General features: G+C 39.1%; 3 protein-coding genes across 5 annotated transcripts in view; 2 read left to right on the forward strand and 1 right to left on the reverse strand.

The window, feature by feature from the left end:
- The window catches only part of LOC136266674 (E3 ubiquitin-protein ligase UBR4-like), a 58,046-nt gene that overhangs the window by 14,781 nt on the left and 15,990 nt on the right, over window positions 1-27,275 (forward strand). The window contains exons 23-64 of the mRNA XM_066061674.1: window positions 698-1,706; window positions 1,813-2,110; window positions 2,808-3,011; window positions 3,154-3,273; window positions 10,759-10,882; window positions 10,994-11,064; window positions 11,284-11,531; window positions 11,781-11,896; window positions 11,949-11,978; window positions 12,166-12,339; window positions 12,552-12,734; window positions 12,781-12,849; window positions 13,225-13,314; window positions 13,552-13,644; window positions 13,695-13,754; window positions 13,810-14,034; window positions 14,184-14,271; window positions 14,453-14,525; window positions 14,580-14,745; window positions 14,963-15,007; window positions 15,068-15,186; window positions 15,246-15,295; window positions 15,367-15,443; window positions 16,325-16,414; window positions 16,628-16,762; window positions 16,885-16,975; window positions 17,497-17,749; window positions 19,469-19,535; window positions 19,591-19,713; window positions 19,833-20,244; window positions 21,698-21,819; window positions 22,051-22,213; window positions 22,306-22,586; window positions 23,266-23,311; window positions 23,469-23,566; window positions 24,359-24,499; window positions 24,797-25,046; window positions 25,374-25,579; window positions 25,716-25,820; window positions 26,626-26,892; window positions 26,944-27,108; window positions 27,159-27,236. Coding sequence (XP_065917746.1) covers window positions 698-1,706; window positions 1,813-2,110; window positions 2,808-3,011; window positions 3,154-3,273; window positions 10,759-10,882; window positions 10,994-11,064; window positions 11,284-11,531; window positions 11,781-11,896; window positions 11,949-11,978; window positions 12,166-12,339; window positions 12,552-12,734; window positions 12,781-12,849; window positions 13,225-13,314; window positions 13,552-13,644; window positions 13,695-13,754; window positions 13,810-14,034; window positions 14,184-14,271; window positions 14,453-14,525; window positions 14,580-14,745; window positions 14,963-15,007; window positions 15,068-15,186; window positions 15,246-15,295; window positions 15,367-15,443; window positions 16,325-16,414; window positions 16,628-16,762; window positions 16,885-16,975; window positions 17,497-17,749; window positions 19,469-19,535; window positions 19,591-19,713; window positions 19,833-20,244; window positions 21,698-21,819; window positions 22,051-22,213; window positions 22,306-22,586; window positions 23,266-23,311; window positions 23,469-23,566; window positions 24,359-24,499; window positions 24,797-25,046; window positions 25,374-25,579; window positions 25,716-25,820; window positions 26,626-26,892; window positions 26,944-27,108; window positions 27,159-27,236 — 6,825 coding nt within the window. The remainder of the gene's footprint in view (window positions 1-697; window positions 1,707-1,812; window positions 2,111-2,807; window positions 3,012-3,153; window positions 3,274-10,758; window positions 10,883-10,993; window positions 11,065-11,283; window positions 11,532-11,780; window positions 11,897-11,948; window positions 11,979-12,165; window positions 12,340-12,551; window positions 12,735-12,780; window positions 12,850-13,224; window positions 13,315-13,551; window positions 13,645-13,694; window positions 13,755-13,809; window positions 14,035-14,183; window positions 14,272-14,452; window positions 14,526-14,579; window positions 14,746-14,962; window positions 15,008-15,067; window positions 15,187-15,245; window positions 15,296-15,366; window positions 15,444-16,324; window positions 16,415-16,627; window positions 16,763-16,884; window positions 16,976-17,496; window positions 17,750-19,468; window positions 19,536-19,590; window positions 19,714-19,832; window positions 20,245-21,697; window positions 21,820-22,050; window positions 22,214-22,305; window positions 22,587-23,265; window positions 23,312-23,468; window positions 23,567-24,358; window positions 24,500-24,796; window positions 25,047-25,373; window positions 25,580-25,715; window positions 25,821-26,625; window positions 26,893-26,943; window positions 27,109-27,158; window positions 27,237-27,275) is intronic.
- LOC136266677 (uncharacterized) lies at window positions 3,542-6,110 on the reverse strand. Of its 3 annotated transcripts, none has more exons than XM_066061678.1 (4): window positions 5,443-6,110; window positions 5,213-5,395; window positions 4,101-5,153; window positions 3,542-4,044 (listed from the first exon to the last, which is right to left on the reverse strand). In XM_066061678.1, exons 2-4 carry the CDS (start codon window positions 5,367-5,369, stop codon window positions 3,923-3,925), a joined length of 1,332 nt encoding a protein of 443 aa, XP_065917750.1. In that variant the 5' UTR covers window positions 5,370-5,395; window positions 5,443-6,110; the 3' UTR covers window positions 3,542-3,922. The 3 variants fall into 3 exon arrangements, with proteins under 3 accessions (XP_065917750.1, XP_065917751.1, XP_065917749.1); XM_066061679.1 differs by having other exon boundaries at window positions 6,023-6,092; XM_066061677.1 differs by having other exon boundaries at window positions 5,213-6,110.
- On the forward strand, window positions 5,745-10,283 carry LOC136266455 (uncharacterized). The gene is made up of 3 exons (XM_066061471.1): window positions 5,745-5,790; window positions 7,053-7,097; window positions 7,154-10,283. The coding sequence occupies exons 1-3, from the start codon at window positions 5,745-5,747 to the stop codon at window positions 9,811-9,813; spliced, it is 2,751 nt and encodes a 916-aa protein (XP_065917543.1). The 3' UTR covers window positions 9,814-10,283.

The following is a 27,275-nucleotide window of genomic DNA, read 5'->3' on the forward strand; positions in this document are numbered from 1 at the left end:
TGAATTATTTTTTTAATTTCTCAGCATTATCTGCATTGTCCAAGGAATGGTTCACCAAAGTTTCAGCCTTCTGTGGTGAGTAGTTATGGAATTACAGCGCTAGAAAGTAGGAAGAACAAGGAAATCGATTTGTACAGTGACTATACTAAAAATAAACTACGTACAGGAGCTTGCATTTGCAGCCATAACTTCTAGTCTACAAAGTTGGAATTTGGCTTACAATGTTCACTGTGGATTGGCAGATCAACCAAGGTATAGTTTTAGCCCTGCAGTTACTTACACATAGGCATATGAAGGCGGTTTTGTTGAAGAAATGGTGATAATTTTGTTTACGTCTACTGCTTCGTAAACAAAACGCACGTGACATGCAAACCATTGGGGTTACAGAAATGAAACAAAGATTTTCGAACTCCCCATGAGTAGACGAATAAGTTGATGTATAGTTTTAATCAATTTGAGTCTTCCTTCTTCAAGTACTGGCCTGATAAAAACTTGCATATTTTTTCTTGTAGCATGTGTAATTTTATGAATTATTTTTAAGTTTTGATTTTCTCAATACACATGCTTGTGCGAACTAGACAGGTTTTTGCTGAGACAGTCATAATTATGCCATATTATTTCCCTCCTGCTATTTGTTCTATACTAGTAATTCACCAATTATGCTACTGTATTTGGTGATGTATTTTAAATTACCCAGCTGTGTGAAGACACCTCAGACATGCAGCCATCGCTGGTGACGATAATTGCAATAGACATTTTAGTGAACTTGTTAGACATGGAGATCTCCAGCTACCTCACCATCTCAGATAGCATGACTGAAGAAGAGAAACCACCTACAGAGCCTGACAACACGAAAACAGACTCTGTAGATAGTGCTGCTGAAGTTCCAAGTGATGACAAACCCAGTGATGATGCTAAGGGTGGTCAGGATCAACCTGCTGAACCGGAAAAACCTGTTCAACTTGCTGAGAAAGAGAAACGAATTGTAGATACAGTGTCTATATTGTGTAGCAGATTGTTACCGAGGCTTATTTCTTATGCTCATACATTCATTCTTAGCAGCTTGAAGAATAGTGAAACAGAATCGAAGGCTTCACTTACTGATGTCTATGACATTTTGCTGTCTGTTGCTGGAATTAAATCATCGATGTTTGGGATTTCAGGAAATACAACTCTATTTGCAAATCACTTGCCAGATGTGATAAAAGAAATGCTAAAGTCTTGGTCAAGTTCTTTACTCCTTGGTGATGCCAATAACGCTCCTAATAATAACAGGAGAGAGGCATTATTTAGCATATCGCTGGAAGCACATTTTTCAGCCATTGCTGGCTACAGACCCTTTGATCCATCAAGGAGTCTTAAAACAGCAATGTTGTGCTTGATTAAACTATCTAGCCGTCTACAACAGCTTAGCCCTGGTGAAAACTTCACTCACTTCATAGCTCCCTTGTATACCGATGCAGTCAGTGGCTTTGTGTTGGAAAGCAAGGAGAAGTTTGCTTGGGGTGACGAGAAAGCTTTAGCTCTTGATGCTAGCAAATTATTAATCGTGAACTGTTTCCGCCTCATCTGCAATCCAAAACTACAAGATCATGACATCTATGGTGGGCTACTTTCGGACACTTTGACTTTATTCAATTATCTCCTTGATTGTTCTTCGGTCTGGCCCGCCCTGTCTCTACTGTATCTTAATGATCCACCCACCGGTATAGTGATCGTATTAGTAATATGTGTGTGTGTGTGTGTTTGTCTACTGCAATGTTTTTAACTGATTTTAAACTAGCTGCATTTTGTGTTTGTTTGTGTTCACAGATCTAGCTACATTGGTGATGGCTACCTCCAAGGATGCACTACCCAGTAAGGTAGCTTGTCAGGGAGTCACGTTACTTCACAAAGTTGTTGAGGCTAGTAACAAGCTAGTGGAGCCACACTTGGTCCTCATGTGTCACCAAATTACCAGCCTAACCAGCCGTCCATTAGATGAGGTATTTGAATGGACAAAGAAGTTGATATTTGGACGTGAAGGACATGAAACTGATTCTGAGTCTCAAGCTGTTGCCAACATGAATCAACTTAAGAATTTCATCACTGCTTTAGTTGAAGAAGATTGGTAAGCATTGTGTAGCATTCAGCATTGTATAGCATTCAGCATTGCAGCAACGTATGTGTTTTCATGTACATACTGTAAAGCTTTTAACACTGTTGGTATAACCAAATACCTTTGAGTTTTTTTATAAATTAGAACCCACAATCAATTATTCTGATGGTGGTTATAAATACAGTTTGAAGACAGTTGTTAGTTAGCTTCTGGTGATGACAAATTAGATGACGAATCTGAAGAGCAATCTATTTGCTCACCTTGTTGAGTATCGAGGCATTTGTCTGAGGAAGCTAATGTCTTTCTGCCACACATTGTAAAAGGAAAAAGTAGTTGGAAGAAATAATGAGAAAAGGCTTAAATCGAAATGCTGGTGTATGTATGCATGGGGTTGGATTATACTCAATTTTATACAATATCCGATGCATTCTTCTTGTAAGTAGGATACAATATCAATGTGGTTAAAACTCAGGCAAAGCCTGCTGAAGTAGCTTAGTGTGTACAATACTTGATTGAGACTTGCTGCAAGTACAATTAGTTATAAATTATGATATTTGTAATATCCATTGTTTCAATTTTTAATTAAATGATTATATGATCTGCCATTATCAGTATCAACTCTTTATCGATACTCACTTTGAATTGTATTGTGTTTGTGATACAGTTATCCTATCTGCTGCGTTTAAATTATTTGTACTGTATATTCTAGTGCAGTGGATCGATCATTTTGTAAGCTGTTACTGTGTGAGCTATTACTACCCCAGGGTGGGGAACTACTATCTTATATGATATCAAAGAAGCATCCATTACAACGGTTCACTGTATTGCTGAGCTGTATCTTCTTGTTGGCACCAGTGGTGGATCAGTCTTACATCACTATAGTGGCAACTCTATCTGGGTGGATCTCGAATGGGTAATGGATTTGTAGTCATAATTGTTGTATAGTGAAATTTTAAAATACAGTGGGACATTGATTATCCGAAGCACGTACATACACACGCACGCACGCACACACAATACAAAGCATACAAGTATATGGTTTTTGTCACATACAGGACGTTTGTTGATTTGGAGTGTGAAGACAACAAGGCGAAGGATGGACTACTGGAGATAGTAGCATCCATCATGGACTACATCTCTACCATCACTACAGCACTACAGTACATCAATAACAAGTAAGACTGTAGTCCATTGGATTGTCTATATAAGGGAAATGCCGCTTATCCTCGTGTGCAATTCCAAACATTACTGCTGAAGAATTGTGATTGTCTGTATGTTGGCTTTTGGTAAAGTAAAATCACGTTTAGCTTCCACCTAACCCTTGCATTATTGTGGCTACCTCATCTATATAGTAGGACCCCTAATGAAACTACATGACCTCATTAATAAGGCCACTTCGTTATAGGCCTAATTAATTTGGTTCCATAAGTGGCCCTACCCTAACAAAAATTTGCATGCATGTGTATGCATGCAAGATGTGAACTTTTGCCAACACTGTGCACACAAACTGCATGTGAGTATTTCGCCCAGAGGCACGCATACAATGTGACTGCATTTGGTTTGCATACCAATGCATGCATGCGATTTGCATGCAATTTGTTTGTGTTATAAATTAGTCCATATGTGCTTGTGCATGTGTGCAGTTTGCATGCAATTTGTATGTTAGTGTGCGCATGCATGCAGTATATAAGTTTTTGTTAACAAACATTTGTAATTATATTTTCGTATGCTAATTACAGTTATTTATAAATATTCTGAAATAAATACATGCATGTTAAATACAGTTAATAGGTAGCATATATGCATGTGTATATAGGTATATACTCAAGTCATGTTCTTGGCAGATCTTCGTGCTACTGCACAAGCACTATTCACCACGCTGTTGAAAGTCTGGGGTGTTAAGTCTTTGGAATTTTCTGTTCCAGCGTATGTAGCAAAGATCATCTCTGTAATTTAAGCAGTACGTACATAACATTAAATAATTGTATATACAGATGGGTACCTTTGATTTCGAGCAGCTTTGCTTCATCAAGTTTGTTAAACTTCGCGTCTTTTCTTCCCACAGCACAGGAATTTCCAAGCATATTTACCCCAAACTTCAATAGTAAAAGTTTGCGTAGTGCAAGTTTCCATCCAAGAGTCGTGTTAGAAAGAATAAGTTGTACTGTAGCTGAACCATCATTCGTCTTCCGAATGCTACTACTGTTTGAAGATATTATGTCCTCCAAGCGTGCCAACCTCTCTTTAATGTCAGCCACTTCTCTGCTGAGGCTAACAAAGGGCTGTACATCATTCAAGCCCCCTTCGCTTTGCTCAACGGATCTTAGGACTTCCAGCAATCCATCGTCTAATAAATCTGCAAACAGTGGTGGTGGTTGTAATGTAGCTGCTGGTTCAACCTGGTGGCTGGTGGTTGGTAAGGTAGCTGCTGGAAGTGCTGGTATAAAATGGTGGCTAGTGGTTGGAAAGGTAGCTGCTGGAAAAGCTGGCACAACATGGTGGCTGGTAGATGGTAAGGTAGCTGCTGGAAGTGATGGTGTAACATGGTGTCTGGTAGTTGGTAAGGTAGCTGCTGGGAGTGCTGGTATAACATGTTGTCTGGTAGTTGGTAAGGTAGCTGCTGGAAGTGCTGGTATAACATGGTGTCTGGTAGTTGGTAAGGTAGCTGCTGGGAGTGCTGGTAAAACATGGTGTCTGGTAGTTGGTAAGGTAGCTGCTGGAAGTGATGGTATAACATGGTGGGTGGTAGTTGGTAAGGTAGCTGCTTGGAGTGCTGGTACAACATGGTGGCCAGTGTTAGTAGTGGGTAGGATGTCTTGCATGGTGGTAACTGGTACAGTGGTGGTGGTGGACATCAACTGCATTATTGGCAATGGTGGTGGCAGTGGAGGTACTTCTTCCTCCTCTTCATAAAATTCACTATGAAATTCTTTCCTTGCCTTTTGAATCGACTTTTGAGCAGCTTTTTGCTTGCATTTTAAAGATTTAAGTTGTTGGACTGTGTCAGGCTCACATGCCTTTTTCATCGCGGCGACAAGTGGAGGTTTGTCATTACCTAGATACATCAGTGACACTTATTATAATGCTATCTATAGCAATTACACCAGCACATACCAACTGCCACAATTGTTGCTCCATATGATCTCCCCTTCCATTTAGCTGTTATGTCTTCCCCAGGTTTTATCTCCCCTTGAACCACAGTCCTAGATGCCTGTACACTGTGTAGTTCAGTACCAGTCCAAATAATGTGTACAAACTTTGGGTTTGTCATCTTGTAGTGGTGAGACAGCCCACCTGCTGTTTATGGTAAGAAAAATGTATTTACCAGGAAGCCAATTACATACCTGTACAAACCCACAAACCAATGTGTGGCTTCTTGCGCTAATAAACGCCTGTTGTATCGCCAATAAAGCGCCTGCTGGTTACAGCTTCTTCTCGGAGTAAAACTGCTTACAAATACGAGCGCACCTGCCTAACGAATTTTGCCAAAGTAACAGTAAGTAACTAGCGCGCTTTTAGTGTAACAAAACGAAATGCGATACATCGCCGGATACTCACATAGAAAATTTACAACATGGCAACGTTGAATCAAAGCCAAAGGGGGCCTTACAATACGTATTTGGCGACAGAAAATCCACTCATGAATATGCCTAGACGAACTCGTTACCATTACAGCAAGTGTCTTTATGCAGGTAATTTTCTAACCAGCTGTTTTGTGTGAGTACCAAATTTTTACTTCTTGTATGACTTTAGTGGGGTGCCTTAAATTACCACAGAAGTATTTTGACATTACTATTAAAGGGATAGTGCATCGGTATCGAAGCCGTTCAATTCCGCGTTATTTCACTGCCAGCGAAATCATCGCACAACTGGAATTTTACAGGCGCCTCATGATAATCGCTGTGTAGCGTGCTGACCATTCACCTGGTTGTGATACATGAACACAGGTTGTTGTAGTGTAGTGTTATTTCATACAGCTGTGCCTCGCTATGCTTTCACAGCAGTAGGTGTTTACAAAGCTTACAAACTTCGCCCACTACTTTATTAATTTACGTCATGCAATTAGGTAATGTTGCATCATAAACTTAAATGGCTTCACCGTGTAAACAATACTGGTACACTGTCCCTTTAATTAATCCATCCTTGTTGAATAGTGCCTGTTAATCTGGCCTTGTAGCCAGCTGTAGTTGCTTATTATTTGCAAGAGAGAGCACTGATAGTGGTGTTTCCCTCAATCTATCCATCAAGTTTTAAAAGTTTAATGGTTGTTTTACTGTTATAGCCCTTTGACATCTTCTTTGCTTTCTACACAAATGATGTCACATAAGAATGAGCTTCACGTTGGAGTAATATGTGTAGAAAGCAAAGATGTATCCACCAAAAAACACAGTTTCGTAGTTAACAGAAGCTTAAGGCACCCCACAGAAGCTATAAACTTAATTACATACTTTGTTTGCTTATGATACAATGCCTTTGGCTTTTAACAAGGGGTGGGTTACTACCAATAGTCCTGTAGAACCATCTGCAACAGGGATCAAGGTTTTTGATCGATGAAAATATACCTTGATCACAAAAAAGCCTTGATTGCTCGATGATTTAGCATATATTTTCGTAAATTCTTATTTTGTTTGTGAGCTAGCTTAATCAACACTTTCTAGAATGTCTTGATCGCTTGATTCAGTGCTAATTTACCCCTTGATCACTTGATTTGATCCCAGTTGTAGATGGTTCTACAGGACTAATTGTAGTAACTATCTGATGTTTAAGTAACACAGGGAAGGTGCCTGCCTTAGATCTTGTCATTCAAACATAGTATGACCCAGCAAAATTCGCCATGCATGGATGACTACATGTAAAGTTATTTGCTTAAAGCAGAGTGCTTAGATAACATGTACTACAGGACAACAATGTAATTGACACGATCGTCTTAATCCTTCCTTGTTAATCTTTCCAGTCAAATCACACGTTGATTCTCCTACTGTTGAACGTCTTATAACAGGTGAGTTGTTTAGGGTTGTTTGTGCCATTTAATTATGACACCTGGTACATATATAGACAACACTTGCATTATTGCTAACTCTGAAAATGAACCAAGTATACAAAATCAGGACAACAATGAAGATGTGCTACCAGATGTTGAAATGAGTGATGATATGGCTAGTAACTATGGTGATGAGCCATATAACTATGGTGATGAGCCATATGACTATGGTGACGAGCCATACAGAGAACAAGGATACATACAAGATGAAGAACAGAGAAGTTATGCCAGCCTAGATGTTGAGCACACTACTACTACTGACAAAGAATGTGAACCAGAGAGAGAGTGTAGTGAAAATAACCATGTGGATGAGCAATCAGACAGTGACCTATCATTCAGTGACTCAGATAGTGACCATGAGCAATTTGTCAGTGAATCAGACAATAACCGTGAACAAAAAGACAGTGACCACCAACAGGACGGTCAGCAACATAATGCTAGTAGTCCTAACACAGATGTCCCTTTATATCCTGGTGCAACAATTACACTGAAAGTAACTATGATTTTACTTCTGACCTTTGTGGTACGTCATAACCTGAGTAACGAAGCAATTTCAGATCTTTTGTACCTCATTGAACTGATTTGCCCAAAGCCAAATTTGTGTTGTACAACTGTACACAAGTTCAAAAAGTATTTTTCCTATTTAGTTACTCCAGTAAAACTGTGTTACTACTGTCCAACTTGCTTCTCGGAACTTTCAGCAAAGGATACAGTTTGCAGCATATGTAATTCAATCTTCCAGTCTGCTAAGGATATGGCTTACTTTTTGCATTTTTCGATATCAACTCAAATCAGGGCTTTGTTCTCAAAACAGAAATTTTTAGCTGGTTTAAGCCATAGGTTTCAGAGGCAGAAGCAACATATAGATAATTACGAAGATGTTTATGATGGATCATTATATAAGAAGCTGATGTCTCCAGGTGGTGTTCTAGAAAGTATGAACAATCTCTCCCTTCTGTGGAACGTTGATGGCATTCCTTTATTTAAGTCATCCAAGTATAGCTTATGGCCTATGTACTTTGTAATTAATGAACTACCACACAGGCAAAGAATTTTGAAGGAAAACTGTATTTTAGCAGGTTTGTGGTTTGGAGAGGCAAAACCAAATATGGGTATTTATTTAAAAACTATTGTAAAGGAGCTGATAACATTGGAGAATCCTGGCATAGTAATTTCTTCTCCCTTCGTACCTTTGCCCTTCCTGTGTAAGGCCATCTTACTAGCAGGAAGCTGTGATCTTCCAGCCAAATGTTTAGTACTGAACTCAATGCAGTTCAATGGTAACTATGGTTGTAACAAGTGCCTTCAATCTGGTGAAACTTTTTACACAAGTGAACAAGGTCATGGCCACACTCACGTATATTTATTTAATGCAATGGATCCGACTGGACCAAAACGCAATGCAGATTTACATGAAAAAGATGCCAGAGAAGCTTGCCAGAAAGATACAGTTGTTAATGGCATAAAAGGTCCCAGCTGGTTAATGAAACTACAGCACCATGATATTATTGCTGGCACTTCAATAGATTATATGCATTGTACACTACTTGGAGTGATGAAGGCCTTATTGTCCTTGTGGTTCGGCACTGAACATAGCAGAGAAAGCTATTATATTGGCAAGTATGTTTCATTAGTTGACAAACGCCTAAAAGAAATTAAGCCTCCATCCATAATCAGCCGGAAACCTCGAGCAATTTCAGAGCACTTCAAATACTACAAGGCCTCAGAGCTCAGGTCCTTTTTACTGTATTACTCCTTGCCAGTTTTATTTGGAATTTTACCTCCTGAATATTGGAATCACTTTTCTTTGTTGTCCATGTCTATCTATATCCTGTTGCAACCTTCAATTTCAAATGTGCACTTACAGTTTTGTCAGAGATCTTTAATGAAATTTTGTCATGATTTTCAAAATTTGTATGGTTACCGGTACATGTCTGCTAATGTACACTTGTTACTCCATCTGCCAGACACAGTGAAAGAGTTGGGCCCACTGTGGGCATATTCTTGTTTTCATTTTGAGGGACTAAATGGAATACTTAAAGGACTTGTTCGTGGAACCCATCAGATTGATAAACAACTCACGACATCATTCTCGTACTTGCAACATTTGCCTGCTCTTGCAGATGATTTTGTACACATGAAATTGTATCACCAGGCTTTTAAGCGCATTCACTACCAGCATAATCCTGCAGATAACAGAACTACTCAATGTCCAAATATACAGTTTTTAGGAAAGTCATTTAAAAATTCAGTATCTGCAAGTGAACAAGTTATTTTAGGTTGCCAAGACCTCTCTCGTGTTGTGAAATACCTACGTATAAAAATTCACGGTATCCCTTTTTACAGTTACGATTGGAAAAGAAATGCAACACAAAGGAATAACTCAGCATTGGCCTACTTTGTGAACAATCAAATTCACTATGGTATTGCAAAAAGTTTTTACCATGACACACTTTGTTCATCAGTGTACTGCGTGCTGACCAAACTGATACCCTGTGATGGTCCATGTGATAACACACCTCATGTTTCAACTTTTATGCCGTACAACCAAGCTTCAGAAATTATAGCGATTCCTGTAGAACAAATATTAGGTCCTTGTGTGTATATTTCTTTTGCTAGTGTGAAAGATTATGTGTATGTAGCAATGCTTGTAAATACATTAGAAAAAGATTAGTATTATGACACCTTTGAATTTGTATTGAACTTAATGTCGGTCACGTGAAATCCAGTTATACCTCACTGTGTTGCCTTACGACTTTGCCAGCAAACAAAACTGGTACACAGTGGTTCTTTGTGTGGTGTTGCATTCTGACTTGTCAGTACCCACGCTAAAGTACTGTTTTGCATTGTTGTGGTTTTGCAAGCCCATAGTGTGTCTTTAATTTGCAAGAGTTGAGGAATCAATGACAGGTGGCTTTTTAGGTGCTGCCAGTTGACCATTGTTGTTCCTGGCTTAATATTGTAATGTAGCCGCAACAAATAACTATTAAGCTCTTAATAATGCACATGTAGCTATACGTAGCAATTATATAGTTGTAAATAATAATATTGCAGAATGTTAACAAGTTGCGTGTAAACAATATAGCAACAAACAGTTATTAAAATGATGTTGTCGAATGTTAACAAGTTGCATGCAAACAATATAGCAACAAACAGTTATTAAAATGATGTTGTCGAATGTTAACAAGTTGCATGCAAACAATATAGCAACAAACAGTTATTAAAATGATGTTGTCGAATGTTAACAAGTTGCATGCAAACAATATAGCAACAAACAGTTATTAAAATGATGTTCTCGAATGTTAACAAGTTGCATGTAAACAATATAGCAACAAACAGTTATTAAAATGATGTTGTCTAGTGTTAACAAGTTGCATGCAAACAATATAGAAACCCAGATAATTGTATACCATTGTTATTATACTGTATACATGCAAAACATGCACAATTAGCGTGCAGCTTTTTGTTACCATAATGCACACATTCTGCCCATAAATTAAGGTTTTGTTTGCATGCATTTGCAAATTGCATGCAAACTGTTATCAAAATTTTCATGTGGGTAAGGTTTCTTAATAACTGCTAGTTGTATGATTCATGCCACTTAATACTCACATAATAGGGATCGGTACCAGAGTACTCATGAGTTAGCTGCTGATGTAGACTCCATCCTACATGATACAGACTCAGAGTGTGGTGATGATGGTGGATACATTGAAGAGGAGGAGAGTGGGGGAGAGGACTCTGTTAGTTGTGTAGAAATTGTGTTTAATAATTAGGGTCTGTCTGAATTGTGTTATTTGGAAATTGTGAGGGTCAGCTGTATTTATCTGTTGATGTTGGTGTTTGTTGTTTAGGATGATGAGTCCATTAACTCCAAATTGTGCACCTTCACTCATACTCAAAGGGAGTTTACCGAGCAGCATTGGTAAGTGTGTGTCTGCATCTGTAGTGTACGTGCATGTTGTCTGTGTCCATGTGTGCACTCCAGTGCGTACTTGCATCTGTAATTGGTTGCACTTAGCCTGGCAGTGCCTGCCCTTTCGTATAGAGTAAGAGTCTGGTGATCGTAGTATATGGTACTTGTGTGACCGGAATGCAAATGTGGTTTCAAATTATGCGCGCTATCAATTCTTTCCCATTCCAGGTATCATTGTCACACTTGTAAATTGGTGGATGGTACTGGAGTGTGCACAGTGTGTGCTAAGGTGTGTCATAAGGGACATGAGCTAAGTTACTCAAAGTGTGGCTCATTCTTCTGTGACTGTGGAGCCAAGGAGGATGGCAGCTGTCAAGCACTGGTCAGAAGGGGTCCTGGTGCAGCTAGTGCTGGTAAGGCTGGCACTGCTGATACCCAACCATTTGGATCAACAACCACTGTGAAGTCTAAGAAAGGTAAAAACCATATCTTGTATTAAAATAATTACATTGATGTGTTCCTGTGAAATTTGTGTGTCCAGTTGTTACTATGGTAACTGGTTCACGTGAAGCACACAGGTAGAACAACTGGTGATTTTCTGTGCCACTAGTTAGTATAGTGTAGCAATGTGGCCCCGTAGTCACCATACATTGTATGTTGAGTATTTGTGTCTGTCTACCTTTTTGCCTTAATCTATCATATATACTAGTTACTATATTTCACAGTGCCTGCTCACAAGAAAAGTAATACAGGTCATGCTACTACTGACAAGTCATCTGGTGCAGGTACGACTACCCAAGGCCCTTCCGCTACTGTCCTCAAGGTGGCAGAAAATATTAAAGTTAGTCGCTACTTTTGTGTTTAACTGTTTGTACAAATTTGTGTGTTACCAGGACTACAAGAAAGAGCTCTCAGAATATTTGGTATGTGTGTATGTCATGTGTGGAATGTCTATACATTTTTCAACACAGCTAGTATTACTGTATTGCACAGCACAATGTGTAGCCCACTAGCTTCTTTTTATTTCATTTTGTTCACTGGACTTGTATAATAGATATACTGTATATTCCTGTGATTTATAGCGTGTACGTTGAAATTCACACATTTTAGGATCAGTGTGATTTGTTATCAAGTTGTGAACAGCTCTTCAACAAACTAGCGGCAACTAAAATGGACCTCGAGACTTCAACTACTCATGGTCGGTCATGTAGTGCAGTGGCCAAACAAGCACTACACAAGCTACAATGTTCTGAGAAGAAAATATCTCATGTGGAATCTGTGATGGTATGTATTACCTTAGAATAGTACAACATGTCTATTGTGGTTGTTTCTGGACCAAAATTCCTTGTGTTATTAATTAATGAACGTCGCTTTATGCATAAATGACATATTGGGGAATTTATGCATTTAATCGACACAGTGACCTGATTAGACAGTTTATACAATAACACACAAATACAGGTTTATTTCACTTGTGATGTTACACCACCCTACAGTCAGCTACGCTGGGATCTCAGGAGGGAACATTTGATAACATACGACTCAACACATCTGGAGACCAGGCTCAAGTCATTCGTGGACTACTCAACAAGTTTGTTATACGTCGTGTCGCCATGTGTTGTATGACATCCGGGAAGGGACGTAAACAACATCTGGTTGTAAGCCATGATAAGGGGAAGGTATGGATTGTGTTATGAGTCAACTGTGTTGATGTGTTATTTATAGCTTACTGTACTACAATTGTCTTCTCTACTGAAACAAGCTGACTCCAACAGAAGAAAACTCACCCTCACAGTGAGAAGTGTTGTCATGTTTTGCAGTGTGTACTCATACATGTATACACTGTGTGTTAGCACTGTCTTAGATTGTGACCCAGAGAGTTATTTCTTTTATACAAGTTTTCACTCTGACCACTAGCCGTGACTGGTGATAGTACAAAGCTAACGTTCATTGCTTTCTTCCCTCCTCGTTGTTTTATTCATCATATTTTGGTTAGGCGTTTCCAATCCCTGGTGTCTAAAGGGACCAGGATTTTATACAAGACTGGCTATAAATCAGAACAACATGCTACATGCATGCATAATACACTGACTGTTTATTTGTATTTGTGTAACTGTGTATGCAGTGTAGTGGTTTCTGATAGTGCATGTACTTTGTTGTCCTATGCAGAGACTGGGATCAGCTACTTTACCGTTCACTGTACTGTCACTGTCCATCAATCCTAGTAGTGAGGATTATCTGGCAGTGTGTGGACTAAAGGTACATACATGAGTAATACTAATAGACCTCCCATTACAGTGTAGAGTAGGATGTGTGTCGTCGTAATGTGTTACTTAATGTAGAAATGTCTAGCTTAGTTCAATACTAGTGTTGTGTTCTTTGTGTTTGACCTTCTTATGTCTTCTATTTATGCAATCCCATTTCGTACCCAGTTTTGTGTTGTTATAGTTTATGACTATCTGTTACACGCATGTTACCTTACATATGTTCTTACAGGAGTGTCATGTGTTGAGTTTCAACAATTCTGGACAACAGGTGGACCATTTGGGGCTTCATCCATCAGTAGAGTCATCCGGCTATATCGTGAAGGTAGGGAACTCCATCCTTCAAGCATATCCTTGAACTGTGGTGTATTCCAGGCACTATGGATGCCAGGCTCTCAGACAGAGATAGCTGTGGTAGCAGACTCCTTTGTCAAAGTTAGTGTGCATGTATAAAGAAAATCACTTCCTAAATAAATGCATTTTAATTCAGATTTACGATCTTTCAGTCGATGTTATTAGCCCATCTTACTATTTCATTGCACTGTCTGGGAAGATCATGGACGCCACATTTGTGGTGACCAATTCTGACAAATTTCTCATAGTGATGATGTCTAATGGGTCATTGTATTGTCAGCCCATCATACCAGCTTGTAGTGCTATTGATGGACCTGTGTACTTTACTATTGACATCCCTGTGAACCATGCTGAAGTGACGGTAATGTGTGTGTGTGTGTGTGTGTGTGTGCGTGCGTGTGTGTGTGTGTGTGCACGCAAGTCTGCTATGTGTAAATGTGTTTGTAATACCTGTGAGTTTGTATGTGCATAAGGTGTACATCTTTTTATTCTCTGTATTGTTTCTCACAGGAACCAGTAGAAGATGTCATACTTGGTGGAGGTGCTTCAGTCTACTACTCTCATGCCCTACAACTTCTCTTCTTCAGCTACAGCCAAGGCAAGTATATACTTGTGTGTGTGCGTGCGTGCGTGTGTGCGTGTGTGTGTAAAGCTTACAATGTAACATGACCCCTAATATCCATGGTACCTATGTTAATATCATATAGATAGTTGGAAGTATTTGTGGCACTTCTTGTAAAGTACTTTATATGTAACATACTGTTGTGATTTGTTCATAGGGAAGAGTTTTGTTGCTCACTTCCACCCCTCGTACACGGCATTTGATAAAGTCTTCTACATCCCACTCAAAGGGTTAGTATCAGTCACACATAATACCATATAATAATGAAAATATTTGTCCTGTAGCAATGGTAAATCCAGTGTTCAGGCTTTAGTCCAGTGGACTGAGGTGTCCAATCATCCTGGACTAGTGTTTGCCCTAGCACAGTCCACCAGTAACCCTGTAGTGTTGATGATGAAACAAGAAGAGATACAAGTACACGAGTTGAAGGTGTTCTCCAGTAAGGCAAAGGTTAGTTAATGATCTTTAACATGTGAAGTAGAAGCTTTGCTTTAATGCACTTATTGTCTGAGTCTTGTAAATTGTCTATAACATATGCATTCCAGTATAATGCCAGTTTGGGTCCAGACGTGGCCAAAGTAATAGTGGCAGTAATAGTGGCCTTGTGGTACTAGCTTTTTGGTGTAGTGGCCTTTGTACATACGTTTTGTTTTATTGTCCTGTGTAGGTACAAGGAATGGTGGCATTAAGACAACTCTCTGCTGGGGAAAAGGTATATACCACTTATTTTGTTCTTGAAAACATTTTGAATGTACTCCCTTGTCCAATACAGGGTTCTCTTCCAAGGACTACCTTTATCTTGTTGTGTGAAGATGGTAGTTTGAAGATCTACCTTGCTAACAATAATGAGAGTAACAACTGCTGGTTACACCCGTTATTCCAGCCATCTAGGTGAGTGTTATTGTACTACTAGTATTAAAGGAACTTGTATTGTGTAATGTGTCTTGTAGCCCACTGGCATCACTGAAGTTTAAGGCAAGGAAAAAGTCGAAACAGCAAGGTGTGTATATCACCCAAGCATAGAATACATGCGCACACACACTTGCGTATGCTTATTAAATTCTTGTATAGCTCATGTGCAAGAAACTCTGAAGTTTCCTATTGACTTCTTTGAACACTGCCAGCAGATGCAGAATGAAGATTTAGAGGTACTATAGCCCTATACACCAATCACAACACTAACTATCAGAAGTGAAATATTTACACACTTCCTTAAGTCTTCTCTCAGGATCACATGCTAGTCATGTGATCCAGCAGCTTTACTGGTTGTTCTTATTGGGAGATAACGAGTCATGAGTGTGTAACATCATCCCCTCCCCATGTGTGTTTGAGTGTCTGCCTCTCCTACACCACTACTACTATAATAACTAGTGTACCATGACTGTACATTGTAGTGATGGTGTTACTAGTTGTTATAGTAGTAGTGGTATATGGTGTAGGGAAGGTCACCAAACCAGGGAACATATGTTGTGTGTTTGTATCTTTTAAATCTATCTTTGAAGGTTGGTGTCCATGTAGCCACAAATGCTTGCGTTGTCACTGGAGTCAGAAGTGCATGCTGCTGTCTAATGCCCTGAGGTTGCTGCGATATTAGACAATAGTCAGGATAGATAGAACGTTGTGTATTTCTCATATTTTATTTTTAGTGTAAGTTATAAAACACTGGAAATAAACCTGGCAACAAATTTACCATTTGTTACAATATTGTCAGCATTTAGTGACACAAGATAAAGCATGGCTTTCATGTGAGCATCAGTTTGATTGGACATTTCTGGCTCTGTTTGTAGTACCATTTCTATTTATGAATGATTGCCTGCACCGCCAGAAGATCCAGAAAAGTTTATCCTCTTACAATGGCAATGGCAGGGTCATTGTAATACCATCAAATTATATTTTGTATGCCCCTGTAAATACTCTGGTAAGAAGGTGATGTATGATGCAGACGGTTTTATGGCTATATGGAAACCAACTTTTAATTGTTGGAATATTGCTATTGGCATAAGAGTATTTGTTGTACTTCATTTTTTAGTTTGGAGGATCAGACTTGCTACATGTCTACAACATACAACAGATTAAGAATCGTTTCAACTCTGCTGGACTATATGTTGTCAACACCAGGGTAGGTATTAGTATGTTGTACTGTGCGTGTATGGTACGTATGAACGTTATATACTATTATTACAATGTATGTGTGTTGTGTATAATTATGTTGCATAATATACATATACATGTGTGACATTTGGAAGAGTAAAGTATCCAATCGATTCATTTGTTTAGTATGTAGTACATGTTCAAAGTAGCAAAGTGTAGGATGTATTACTGGTTATTACAGATGAGTGGTTTTAGTGTGGAGGTTACCAACATCCAACACAAGAACACAGTGATGGTTGGGATGAGGGTATTACTGGGATCACGATCACTGGATAGAGCACCCTCTACCATTGAGTGCTTCGGTAGAATGATGCAGGTGAGACCGATATTCTAGTGTGCATGCTTGCAATAAATCCATGTCGTGTTATTGCTTTTTTATGATATTTCAATAAGCAATGCAGGGTTGGTTATTATTATAATTTCTGTCCTACTTTGTAGGTCGCATTCCCCAGTGGGACAGCTAGATGGTTTGATTTCCCGTTTTCACGGGAGGAATCACTAACTGCTGATAAATCCTTCAAGATAAACTGTAAGTTTTAAGACTATAAGTTTGATTGTGTTCACTTGTATGACAGTGTGAATGCATCAAGTAAAAATCAGGAATTATTCACACCCAATATTTTTTCTCTTTATTTAATGATATCACTACACAAGGCATTAGCTACATAGTGTTGAGTTTTGATGTAATTTTAATGTAATAATTGATGGCATCATGTAAAATTTTGACTACGTACATATTTTTATTGAAATTCTTTATCAAAATACAAATGGCAACAACTTTCATATGCTATAGTGCACAGACTTGAAATAAAGTTCAACAGATTTGCTACATCATTTACAGTAAGATGCCATTTAGTTTTTGCTGATAGGACCAACCATTCCAAAGGTATGAATATCTGAAAACAATGTATGAAAGTCGTGGTAATGAAGGTCAAATTAACTTCAAGAACTTGTTCTCAGGATTTCTAAAACGTGTTTTATTCCTGAAATTTACTTGATGCGTTCACGTGTGTGTACTATAGTGTGCACGTATTTTATTCCTTCATGTAGTTGGTCCTAGCATAGATCCATCAGGAGTCAGTTTTATCGACTGTATCAAGGTGTACTGCAAGGCTAAAGATGTGTTTGGCTGGACAGAGCGTTCAGCGGCAGACGCTGCTGCTTCAGCCGCAGCCCGTGCACCAGCAGCCTCTGCTGCTAAACCATCATCTAGTGTGACTGATGATAGTGCTGGAGGACTTGATGATAATGATGAATTGTTGTCTGTTCCTATCAACACTCAAGTGTTTACCAACACTGACCTGTATGTACTGTGTGTGCGTGTGCGTGTGTGTGTGAGGTGGGGGGCTCAGATGCAGATAATTCCCAGATGGTGGTGGTTTGTGTGACTGGAAATTGCTTCAACCAATTAACCACTGCTGGGCATTGTGTATGAAATTTAAGTTCAGCATCAATTGTTACCTCTAGATCTTTCTTTTCTGACCTTTCCTATGTATGCAAAGCCTTTCTGATTGTTCAATTTACCATGCAGGTCTTAATTGTGGGTTTTACTTTATTATGCCGCAGTAAAAATGTTCAATGACCACATTGTAGCTGGTTTCAGAGTAAAAATGACTGCTACATAGTTTGTTGGACTCAGGAATGGCTTCTGTACTTCATTCTTCAACAACCCTAAGTCTTTAAAAAAAGCTAAAAGCAAATCTCACAAATTGAAACCCATAATCAATTCCCACAGACTATGCTATACATCAAGTAAACAAATTTCCACAAAACCATAATTAAACCTCAACATTAATTTTGCGAAGGTCCTTAGACCTTAAAATGGTGCGTAGCCATCCAGAACCAACAATCTTTTAGAAGTATGTTTATAGAGTAAGGTGGTGATATAACTTGTGTGGTAATGGGCAAATAGTGGCAACAGTTTAATTAATTTTTCACGAATTCGTACTTGACGCAAAAAAGTACCTCTGTCTAGTAGTTTTGTTTTATTTTTTGTGGGAGGGGGCATGATTTGCCAGTGAACCATTACAGTTGAGCCTGTAATGGGTTCTTTTGGCTTGAACCTTTTGTTGACATAAGTGATTTATTCAATTGAATGTCACCAAACTGCTCACAATTATATGCCAAAAATTAAAACCCACAATCAATTCTTACAAGCGTAGCTATATAACCAAAGCAAAAGAGCCTCCATTTGAGAGAAGTTGTGTTGTGTAGTATAATTAAGTATAATTTTTGCAAAGGTCCTCAGGGCCTTAAAAGGTTGCAGCCCACCAACAAAACTGGTGTAGATAGATGCATTTGTACACAGGTGATATCTGGTTAATGGTTATTTAACCCTTAAACCTGCATAATCCAGAAAACTGGGTTAGAAATACGCATGCCTTGCACAAAGTGCTGTAACTTTTGAAGCATCCATCCTATAGCTATATGCAATTTACATCATTCTATTGGTGATCTAACAAGGATTAAATGGTACCCAGGGTTTTACCCTAACGCTAAATGGTGAAGCCAAAACTAGCCGTGAAAATACCTTTTCAGTAAAGAAACATGCAAATCCTTTACATATTTAAAATGGTCAATAACTCAGTGATAGTTGCTCCTATCACCTTGCAACAACATCCATTCGATTTGTTGTGAAATTTTCTATCAGGCCATATATGACTCACATTAGTAAACCCACAATTGAAATTAAACACGTGGCAAGAATTTTGAAACACGGAGACACGACGAGTCGCTGTTCATTGCCGCTTCATAACAAGTAAGCCACTGTAGTTACAGTGTTCATTTAACCTTCTCCAAGTAGCCCAGTGAACACACATTTAATCTGCATTTATTTGTAGGCTGTAAGAATTAAGTTACCCTACCTAGTGTTGCTGTGAGTGCCCATATTATGTAAACACACATTTCCGAAAAGTTCTCTGCAAGTTAACGGGTTAACTACTTACACTGTGCATTGTTTTTGCATGACACTTTAGAGTGGGCAAGAGAGCATAAAGGATTATGTTGTGTTATTCTTTCACAGGTTGCTGTGTAATGTGGTTACAGTACTCAGTAACTTGTACCTCCTAGCCAAGCAAGAGACTGCACCAGTGAGTGTGTCTTTAGTGTTCCTTAACTGGATGTGTATGTGTGTTGTGTGTACAGGCTTGTCTGGCTGAAACCAGTTCTCAGTTGTTGACAATGAACCTGCCTCAGAGGCTGCAGTATCATTGTAAGTTCATGTTGGCAACTTTGCTGCCTGAGAAGGAGAAGTATTATCGTCATAAGGTGTGTCATTGTGTGTGCGTGCATGTGAGTGCGTGCGTGCATGACTGACAAGTACAATGCACTCACGCGTGCACACATGCACGCACACACACACAATTTACAATATACTTCCCCTTTAGGATGAGACTCAACTGTGTCATGTCATCAATACATTATACAATGAAATAGACAGTATTGATTCAGAAACATTTCAATACCAGCTTCAAATATTGTTAGCCATTGCTAAAGCCAGACCAACAAACTTAGCACAACTAGCTGACTCTAACTTCATTGCTAATGCTCTGCTAACAAGCAAGGCAAAGATCACACCGCCAAAGAAACTTGATAGTGATGACCAAGTTGCTGAAACAAAAGAAGAGTCGAAAGATTCCACAAGTGAAGAGAGTGCTGAGGCTAAGCCAGTAGTAGCATCAGCTCAACTAGCTGAGGCTGATGTACAAGCTGACTTCATTTCTCAAATGACAAGCAGTTTCTGGAAGATGTACAAGCAGAGACCATTCAGTCCCGTCGTAGCCCCAGTTGCACCTGAAGGTTTGTATTGACTATATGTAGCAACTCTAGTATATGCAAAGTGCTTTTTATTAGTGCTTTGGGTGGGAGGATCAAAGTTCTGCCGCGTACTGTATTTTCCATATTGTACCATTAGCTGCATACCTTACTGTATGAATCATACAGTATGGTTATGTGGATAATTGTGCAAATACAGCGTGATTGGGCAAATATAGTACAGTTATGCAGTGCAGTTGTGTAAGAAATGTTACAAAAACAACCCCAATAATACAGCACGATCATAGATATACTAACCCCAGGTACTTGTGGTTAGTTATCTATGGCACGATTGATCATGTGCATGACATTGTAAATCTCTAAAACAAGCCAGACTATCAGTTGATTCTATGACTAGATTACATGAACACTTACTGATAGTCTGATCACCGAAAATTGAAGCAATTTGGGTACTCAAGAAAATCGCTCCAAGCAAGACAACCAGGAAGTACAATAAACACTTGTGTGTACGAAAAATGCAGCACTTGGGGGATGTCTTGAGGCAAATACAGCACTCAGCTTCACCTCATGATTAGTCTTCCTCCCTCCCCCCTCATACTGTATTTTCTGTACACACGCAAGACAATGCTTTATCTATAATGTAGCAACGTGCTATAGAAATATGCATAATAATGTTTTTCTTAAACTAATTAAAAAGGTGATGGCCCTCACGAAGCTCACTTTGTTTTATCACTCAGTACACTGTTGAGTCAAAGAGGAGCCGATATTAATGTGACCTTCTAATTGGTCGCTGTAGTTACTTGTGTAGTGTAGCTATGGCATTCCCAGGGAAGGAACATGTATTATTATATATATTTTTCAATTATGCATTGAGTTGTATGTTGTGAGCTCCAATGTTCCCAGGCGTTGATTATAGAGGTTATCCGTATAAACATCACACTATATATTTTCCATATAATTACAGGTTATCTTCGTGAATGCGTGAGGCAAGAGTAAGTCACAAGCTGAAGAAAGCTAGTGAAAATAAAAAAGCTGTGGTGTATTTGTTATGTTATTTGTTGCTTAGTAATATCACTTCGCAGCTGGAAAAAAACAGGGCCATAAACTCCAGCTGCCCACTGGCTTGTACTGCTGAATTAACGGAGTCCCTTTTATTCTCGCTCTTCAATTGGCTATTAATCACTCGGTGTAGTAATTCTCCCAAGTCTTTCTTCAATTGTGCAAAATCACAAAAAGTTTCAATTTCTCACATGGGTCCCATTGATTTATGCCTCAAAAACATGGTGGCTAGTAACTGTTACTAACTTAAAATGACGTAAACGGATAATCTGATCTGTAGTTGAATAAAGTTTGTTTGACTATTTGTAAATAGTTGAATTGTCTAGTGTTTATCTTTACTTGCGTGTAAAATATGTGACATTCTGTGCCTTTTTGTTGCTGAAGGATTCATTGTTGTGTCTGTATTCCATTATTTTAGGGCTGGTAGGGATACAGACGACAGTTCAGGCAATGGTGGAGGTGATATGGGGCTTCATGGAAGCCAGTCCTTCAAATGTCACTGTAGTATTACCCCATATTGTGAAGATGTTGTTGTCTGAGGTAGTGTAGTAGTTAAGTATGTAACATTAGTGGAATTTCTGTGAAAGTGTGCACACACTGCTACACTACACATACACATGTGCATGCACCATACATGTACACATGTTTTACACACCGTATGCCACGGAAGACACACTGAATGCCAACTACTGTACTGATTGATAAACTAGTGTTGATCTAAGGCTGTGCATATGGTGTCTCCACTATCACGTATTTTTCCCATTGCTGTAGGATTTCCAAGTTAGCTCATCGTGTGCTCAGACATTGATGTACTTGATGAAGTCACGACACAAGACAGTTAAACCTCCAGCTCACGAGAAAACAAGTGATGAAAAACCGGCAGAAAAGCCTGTGTCTGCTGCTGCAGAGGACTCACCCAAGGACCAAACAGATGGTATGTTTAGCTTGATTTACAAATTCACTTGTTGATGAAGTCTCAAAACAAGCAGTGTTGTGATGCACTTGATGTTGTTGTCACTTCCACAGGTGAAGCACCTCCAGCTGAAGCAGCAAAGAGTGAAGCTGTAGAGGAGCAGCCACAACAAGAAGAGAGCAGACAGGATCAAGGTCAAGAGCAGAGCAGACAAGATGAAGGCCAAGAGCAAAGCACAAAGGATCAAGATCAAGCAGACAGCAAACAGGATCAAGATGAGGACGACGATGATGATGATGACGAGGAGGAAGGTGATGACGATGCTGACGAAGAAGCTAATCAAGATGTACCAGCAGTGCAGCAACAACTGGAAGAATTGTTAGTAGCCATGCAGGTTAGTTGATATTTCAATCTAGTACTTTGTTGTATTCATAACATAAAAGATTTTGCTGGTCTCCAATAATGGCCCTTCTTAGTTGTCAAAGTGCTATGAATGAAATAAAGAAGCTGGACTTATTAACAAAAAATACAGCTTAGTGGTTATATTCTCTGTAATGTATCAAAAAGGTGATGGCCCTCACGAAGCTCACTTTGTTTCATCACTCAGTACACTGTTGAGTCAAAGAGGAGCCGATATTAACATGACCTTCTAATTGGTCGCTGTAGTTACTTGTGTAGTGTAGCTATGGCTTTCCCAGGGAAGGGACATGTATTAATTACCTAGTACACATTAGGAAAATGTAGTATAGTTATCTCTATTCCAAGTTATCTCCATCTATGCAACGCTCCATCCAGTTACTTTAATAGAACATACACCTGATACCGTATAGAGAAAAAATTGGAAATTTACTACAAATTCACTAAAGTTTTACCTGCTAATTACTCGTAGTGCCTGAGATTGGCATCTTTGTAGCATTAGAATTTGCCAAAGCTAATTATTTTGCCAAATACAATTTAGCTGGCTATTCGCCAAAATTTCCTTCTATATGGTAACAGTGATTTTAATAACTTGTTGTATACTTTGCTCACGAAGCAGTAATACTGTTTTAATGATTATTGTTTTATTGCCACAGGGAGTGTTTGACAATCCTGCTGAAATCATGGAACAATTTGTACAAAGTGAGTGATTTTTTTTCTGCAAAATTTCAATGTCAAAATTCAGACTTACATAAACTGCTGTACAGGTCTTCAATAGCACCCTTAGGGTACTTGTGATTACTAATAATAACAATAATGTTAGAGTGGTTGTTATTGTTCACTTGTTCTCCCTGGACAGATCCAGAGCAGATGATGATGATGATGCAGGGAATACTACCAGCTCTTGACCCAGATGCTAGGTTGAACCTTGCCCTCTCTCTGAGCCTGCAAGAAGGAGTGAGTATTTGTGTATTGACTATCAACGTACAACTCTTGTGATGAGGTGGCCATATCTTATTACTGAATTTCACAAAGATGAAAGACGTGTGTGCATATTATCCGGCCATCAATTATCCAAAAATTCCATTATCTAAGTGACTGTTTTATTAGATGAAGGTGTGTGTTCTATTAGAGTAATTGAACAAAGTTCTGTATACTGTATTTCACCGGTTAATAGCCACGGCTACTATAACTTTCAGCAATGAAAACCCTGTGGATACTATGTGAAGGCGGCTACTATGGGCTTGTGTGGCAGCAGCCCGTGGCATTTATACGGATTCACGAGTGACTGACCTTGTTTGATCATCCTTTAATAGTATAATTCATTTGAACTTCTCCCAAAAACGTTATTACCTGGCTTTAAACAACCCGGTTTCTGCTTCAAACGTGTCTCATCGACACTTGCATCAGTATATTCAAATACAAGCCACGGCTCTTATGGCAATAATTCTAAGCTGTGGAACAGCTATTGTACAAGGCGCAGCTATTAACCAGTAAAATACGGTATTAATGGATGGGCTTCTATTATCTGAACTTTTTGATTATCTGAACTCACCCAGAGCCCAATGAGTTTGGATACTGGAGGGAGCACTGTATTCTTGTTTTTCAAGTGTTGAGATGTTAGTAGAGAATATGTACCATAGTACTTTGATAATCCTTGACATTTTTCTTCATGGAAATTATATTCTTTCCATCAAATTTAAACAACTTGGTGTGTAGATGGTCATTACATGGGTTGTGTTTCTGTAGTCTCAACAAGAGCAGCAACAGCAACAAGACCAACAGGCTGAACAGGAAGAACAGGACGAGCAGGAGGAACAACCAGAACCAGCTGATGATGTAGTCAATGACAATGAATATGTTCTACAAGATGACGAGGACCCTTATAGGGTAATGTGTTGACTTGTGAACTTCCTTAGTAGGACGGGGGTTTACATTTATGGCCTTACTCTTAGGGTTGTTTACTACATTCAGGAGCTTGTAAGCTCCTGGTACATTTTATCCATGGTTTAGCATTTGCTAGAGGTTATGGAAGTGAGGAAGTGTTTATTAAGTGAATTTACAGTAAAACCTAGGACACTTTATGTTTTGGTGTAACTTAAATTGCATGGAGGTCGTCCTTTATACAGACTCTATGGAGGGGTTAAAGTACATTAGGTCAATTTGTTGCATGGCATGTCATTACAGTCATTGGATGAACCAGTTGAAGTACCATCTTCACAAGGACAAAGTGAGGAGCAGCCAAAGCCAGCCAGGTCCTCTGGCACCCTCACCCCACCTGACATGATCATACCACTACAAGGAGGTGATCGTAGTAAGAAAACATCAGAACAGGCAGCCAATGAAGCAGTAGCTGAATCATCTCCCGTTAATGAAGATGGTAATGTTAGCTCTGAACCTGAAATGGCAGCTGATAGTAGTGGAGAAGAAGGACAAGGTAGTCTGTCTGTTTGTCTGTCTGTCTGTCTGTCTGTCTGTCTGTCTGTGTAACATGTGAATCTGGATGTATGTGTAGTATATCTAAGTGTAAAATGTGTATGTGGGTGTATGCACATAAATGCATGGAGCAGTGGACTGTGTGCAACTGTGTGTCTGTGTCTATAACATGGTAACAGTGTTGTGTTTTTGCACAAGAGAGCGTCTTAACAGTGCAATGCACACTGATGTGTGCCTGCAGAATAAGAGCAATAGTACTAACGCACTTGTATATACTTGTGTATGTAGCACTGGTTTCTTTATTAATTCAGTGATGTCTCCTTCACAGATCCTGCAGTGGCTGAAGATATTGATAAACAGATTAACGAGGACAACACTGCTGATGTCCCTGTCACTGACAAACAAGATGACAGTCCCGAGACGGAGAGAGAAAACAAGCTACAAGAGATCAGACTGAAGTTGCTGGAGGGACTGATAGACTGCCTGCCACAACTGGAAGAAGTTGGTGGACTGAGATCCATTCCATTTTTACAAGTACGTATGAATGAGACAGTTATAAACATTTTGTGTGTAGTGTGTTTGTATGTGTATGTATTATGTGCATATGTGATGTGTGTGTGGTACTAGTACATACATGTCTCCATATGCCGTATATCCCATCTTTCTGTAGTTACTTCATGGTCTCACCGGATATCTTGAACTACCCAAGCCCAACAAGTTGATCCTCTACAATCTTCTCAAAGCAATCATCAACGCACTTGGGATAAAAACTGAAGTATGATCAATAGTGTATACCTGGTATACTAACTAAGCCTTTTTGAATATGTAATAGTTGTATCATGTACCCGAGTGATTTGCCTGATATGTACCATGTAGGCGACTAATCACCCAAGCCAATACGAGGCAACCCGCTGGATTTATTATATAGAGGGTCTTGTAAAATTCGATTATGGGTCAGCAGCAAGTAACGTTGCAGTTACATTTGTTAATGGGAAATCCTATGAATATCACGGAAACACTCAATTTTACGATTTAACAAGTGTTTCAAAGTTGCTACATCGTTTAACCACTGTTTACAACGTTTTCGAAACATCCAGAGGGGTAAGCTTCACTGTAGAGTGGTTACCTCGTGATATACGAAAAGTGGGCGTGGTACGTAATCAAACACGCAGACACGTAAACTTCCGTTTATCAACTCATAGGGTGGTAAGGGTGTCGAATCGCCTCCATCTGAGTGCTGTAGAATGCAAAATCGGGTTCATGGTTTTCATCACGTGAGCAATAATAAACTCCCACAGTCGAATACTGCCAGGATTCTTATAAAAACAAACAACATTACCTCATCAGATATCAAGGCCATGATACATTTAAATGTATCATGGCCAGGCTATGGTACATTTAAGTTAAACCATGGCCAGGCTATGGTACATTTAAGTTAAACCATGGCCATACATGGATTAACTTAAATGTGCCCTGGAATTCTCTTTTGAAGTTAAGTGGTTTCATGATACATGATAATTTAAATTATATTTTATATTTAATAAAACATCTTATACAATGTGGTGACATTGTTGTTATAGGTGAAGGATGCCTCTGACAGGATTCGACGTAGTAAGAAGTTTGAAGTTCATTTGCTCTTGGTCCGTTTTTTCAACATCCTATTGCAACAAAACAAAAAGCGCAAAGAAGAATCATCCAGCAGCACACAGGGCTCATCCAGCAAGCGAGGGCAATTCCTCTGGTTTTTCACAGCCAAGATGTTACTGGAAGAGTCGGACTGTATGCAGTTTTGTTACAAGATATTACTTGCCTTGCTGGACATCAAAGAATCTTTAATGTCAAAAGAAGTAATTCTAAATGTGTTGCAGCCATTGTGTTTTTAATCAATTATATTTTAGGAGCCCATTGCCCTACCTGGTGCACTACTAAAGGCTCATGTGGCTTCCACTCCTGGAGATTTGAGTCCATTTTTCCAGCGTCAATATGTCAAGGGTCACAGTGATGATATCTTTGAGCCATACCACCGGCTATGGGCTGAGATTGTATTGTTCCTTCCTTGCCAGGTAAGTATGGGAAAGTGTACATGTGTGTCAAAATAATGTAACAATTCTAGTTGAAGAAGTTGAGCCAGTGTACAAGGCACATCAAGCCATACACATTTGGTGAGGATTGGACACAGAAACTCTGTGAGGTGAGATCTAGTACAAATAAGGAGTACCTGGTTTGATGA

This window comes from Dysidea avara, chromosome 9 (assembly GCF_963678975.1).
Source record: "Dysidea avara chromosome 9, odDysAvar1.4, whole genome shotgun sequence".
NCBI lineage: Eukaryota > Metazoa > Porifera > Demospongiae > Dictyoceratida > Dysideidae > Dysidea > Dysidea avara.

Excerpts from the sequence above, each read along its gene's own strand:
- LOC136266677 (XM_066061678.1), bottom strand. The coding sequence starts at position 5,369 with ATGACAAACCCAAAGTTTGTACACATTATTTGGACTGGTACTGAACTA. Across the intron at positions 5,154-5,212 it reads AGCAACAATTGTGGCAGTTG|GTAATGACAAACCTCCACTT; the intron begins GTATGTGCTGGT and ends TGATGTATCTAG. Across the intron at positions 4,045-4,100 it reads AAAGCTGCTCGAAATCAAAG|AGATGATCTTTGCTACATAC; the intron begins GTACCCATCTGT and ends CTTAAATTACAG.
- LOC136266455 (XM_066061471.1), top strand. The coding sequence starts at position 5,745 with ATGCCTAGACGAACTCGTTACCATTACAGCAAGTGTCTTTATGCAG. Across the intron at positions 5,791-7,052 it reads CAGCAAGTGTCTTTATGCAG|TCAAATCACACGTTGATTCT; the intron begins GTAATTTTCTAA and ends TAATCTTTCCAG. Across the intron at positions 7,098-7,153 it reads TGTTGAACGTCTTATAACAG|ACAACACTTGCATTATTGCT; the intron begins GTGAGTTGTTTA and ends GTACATATATAG.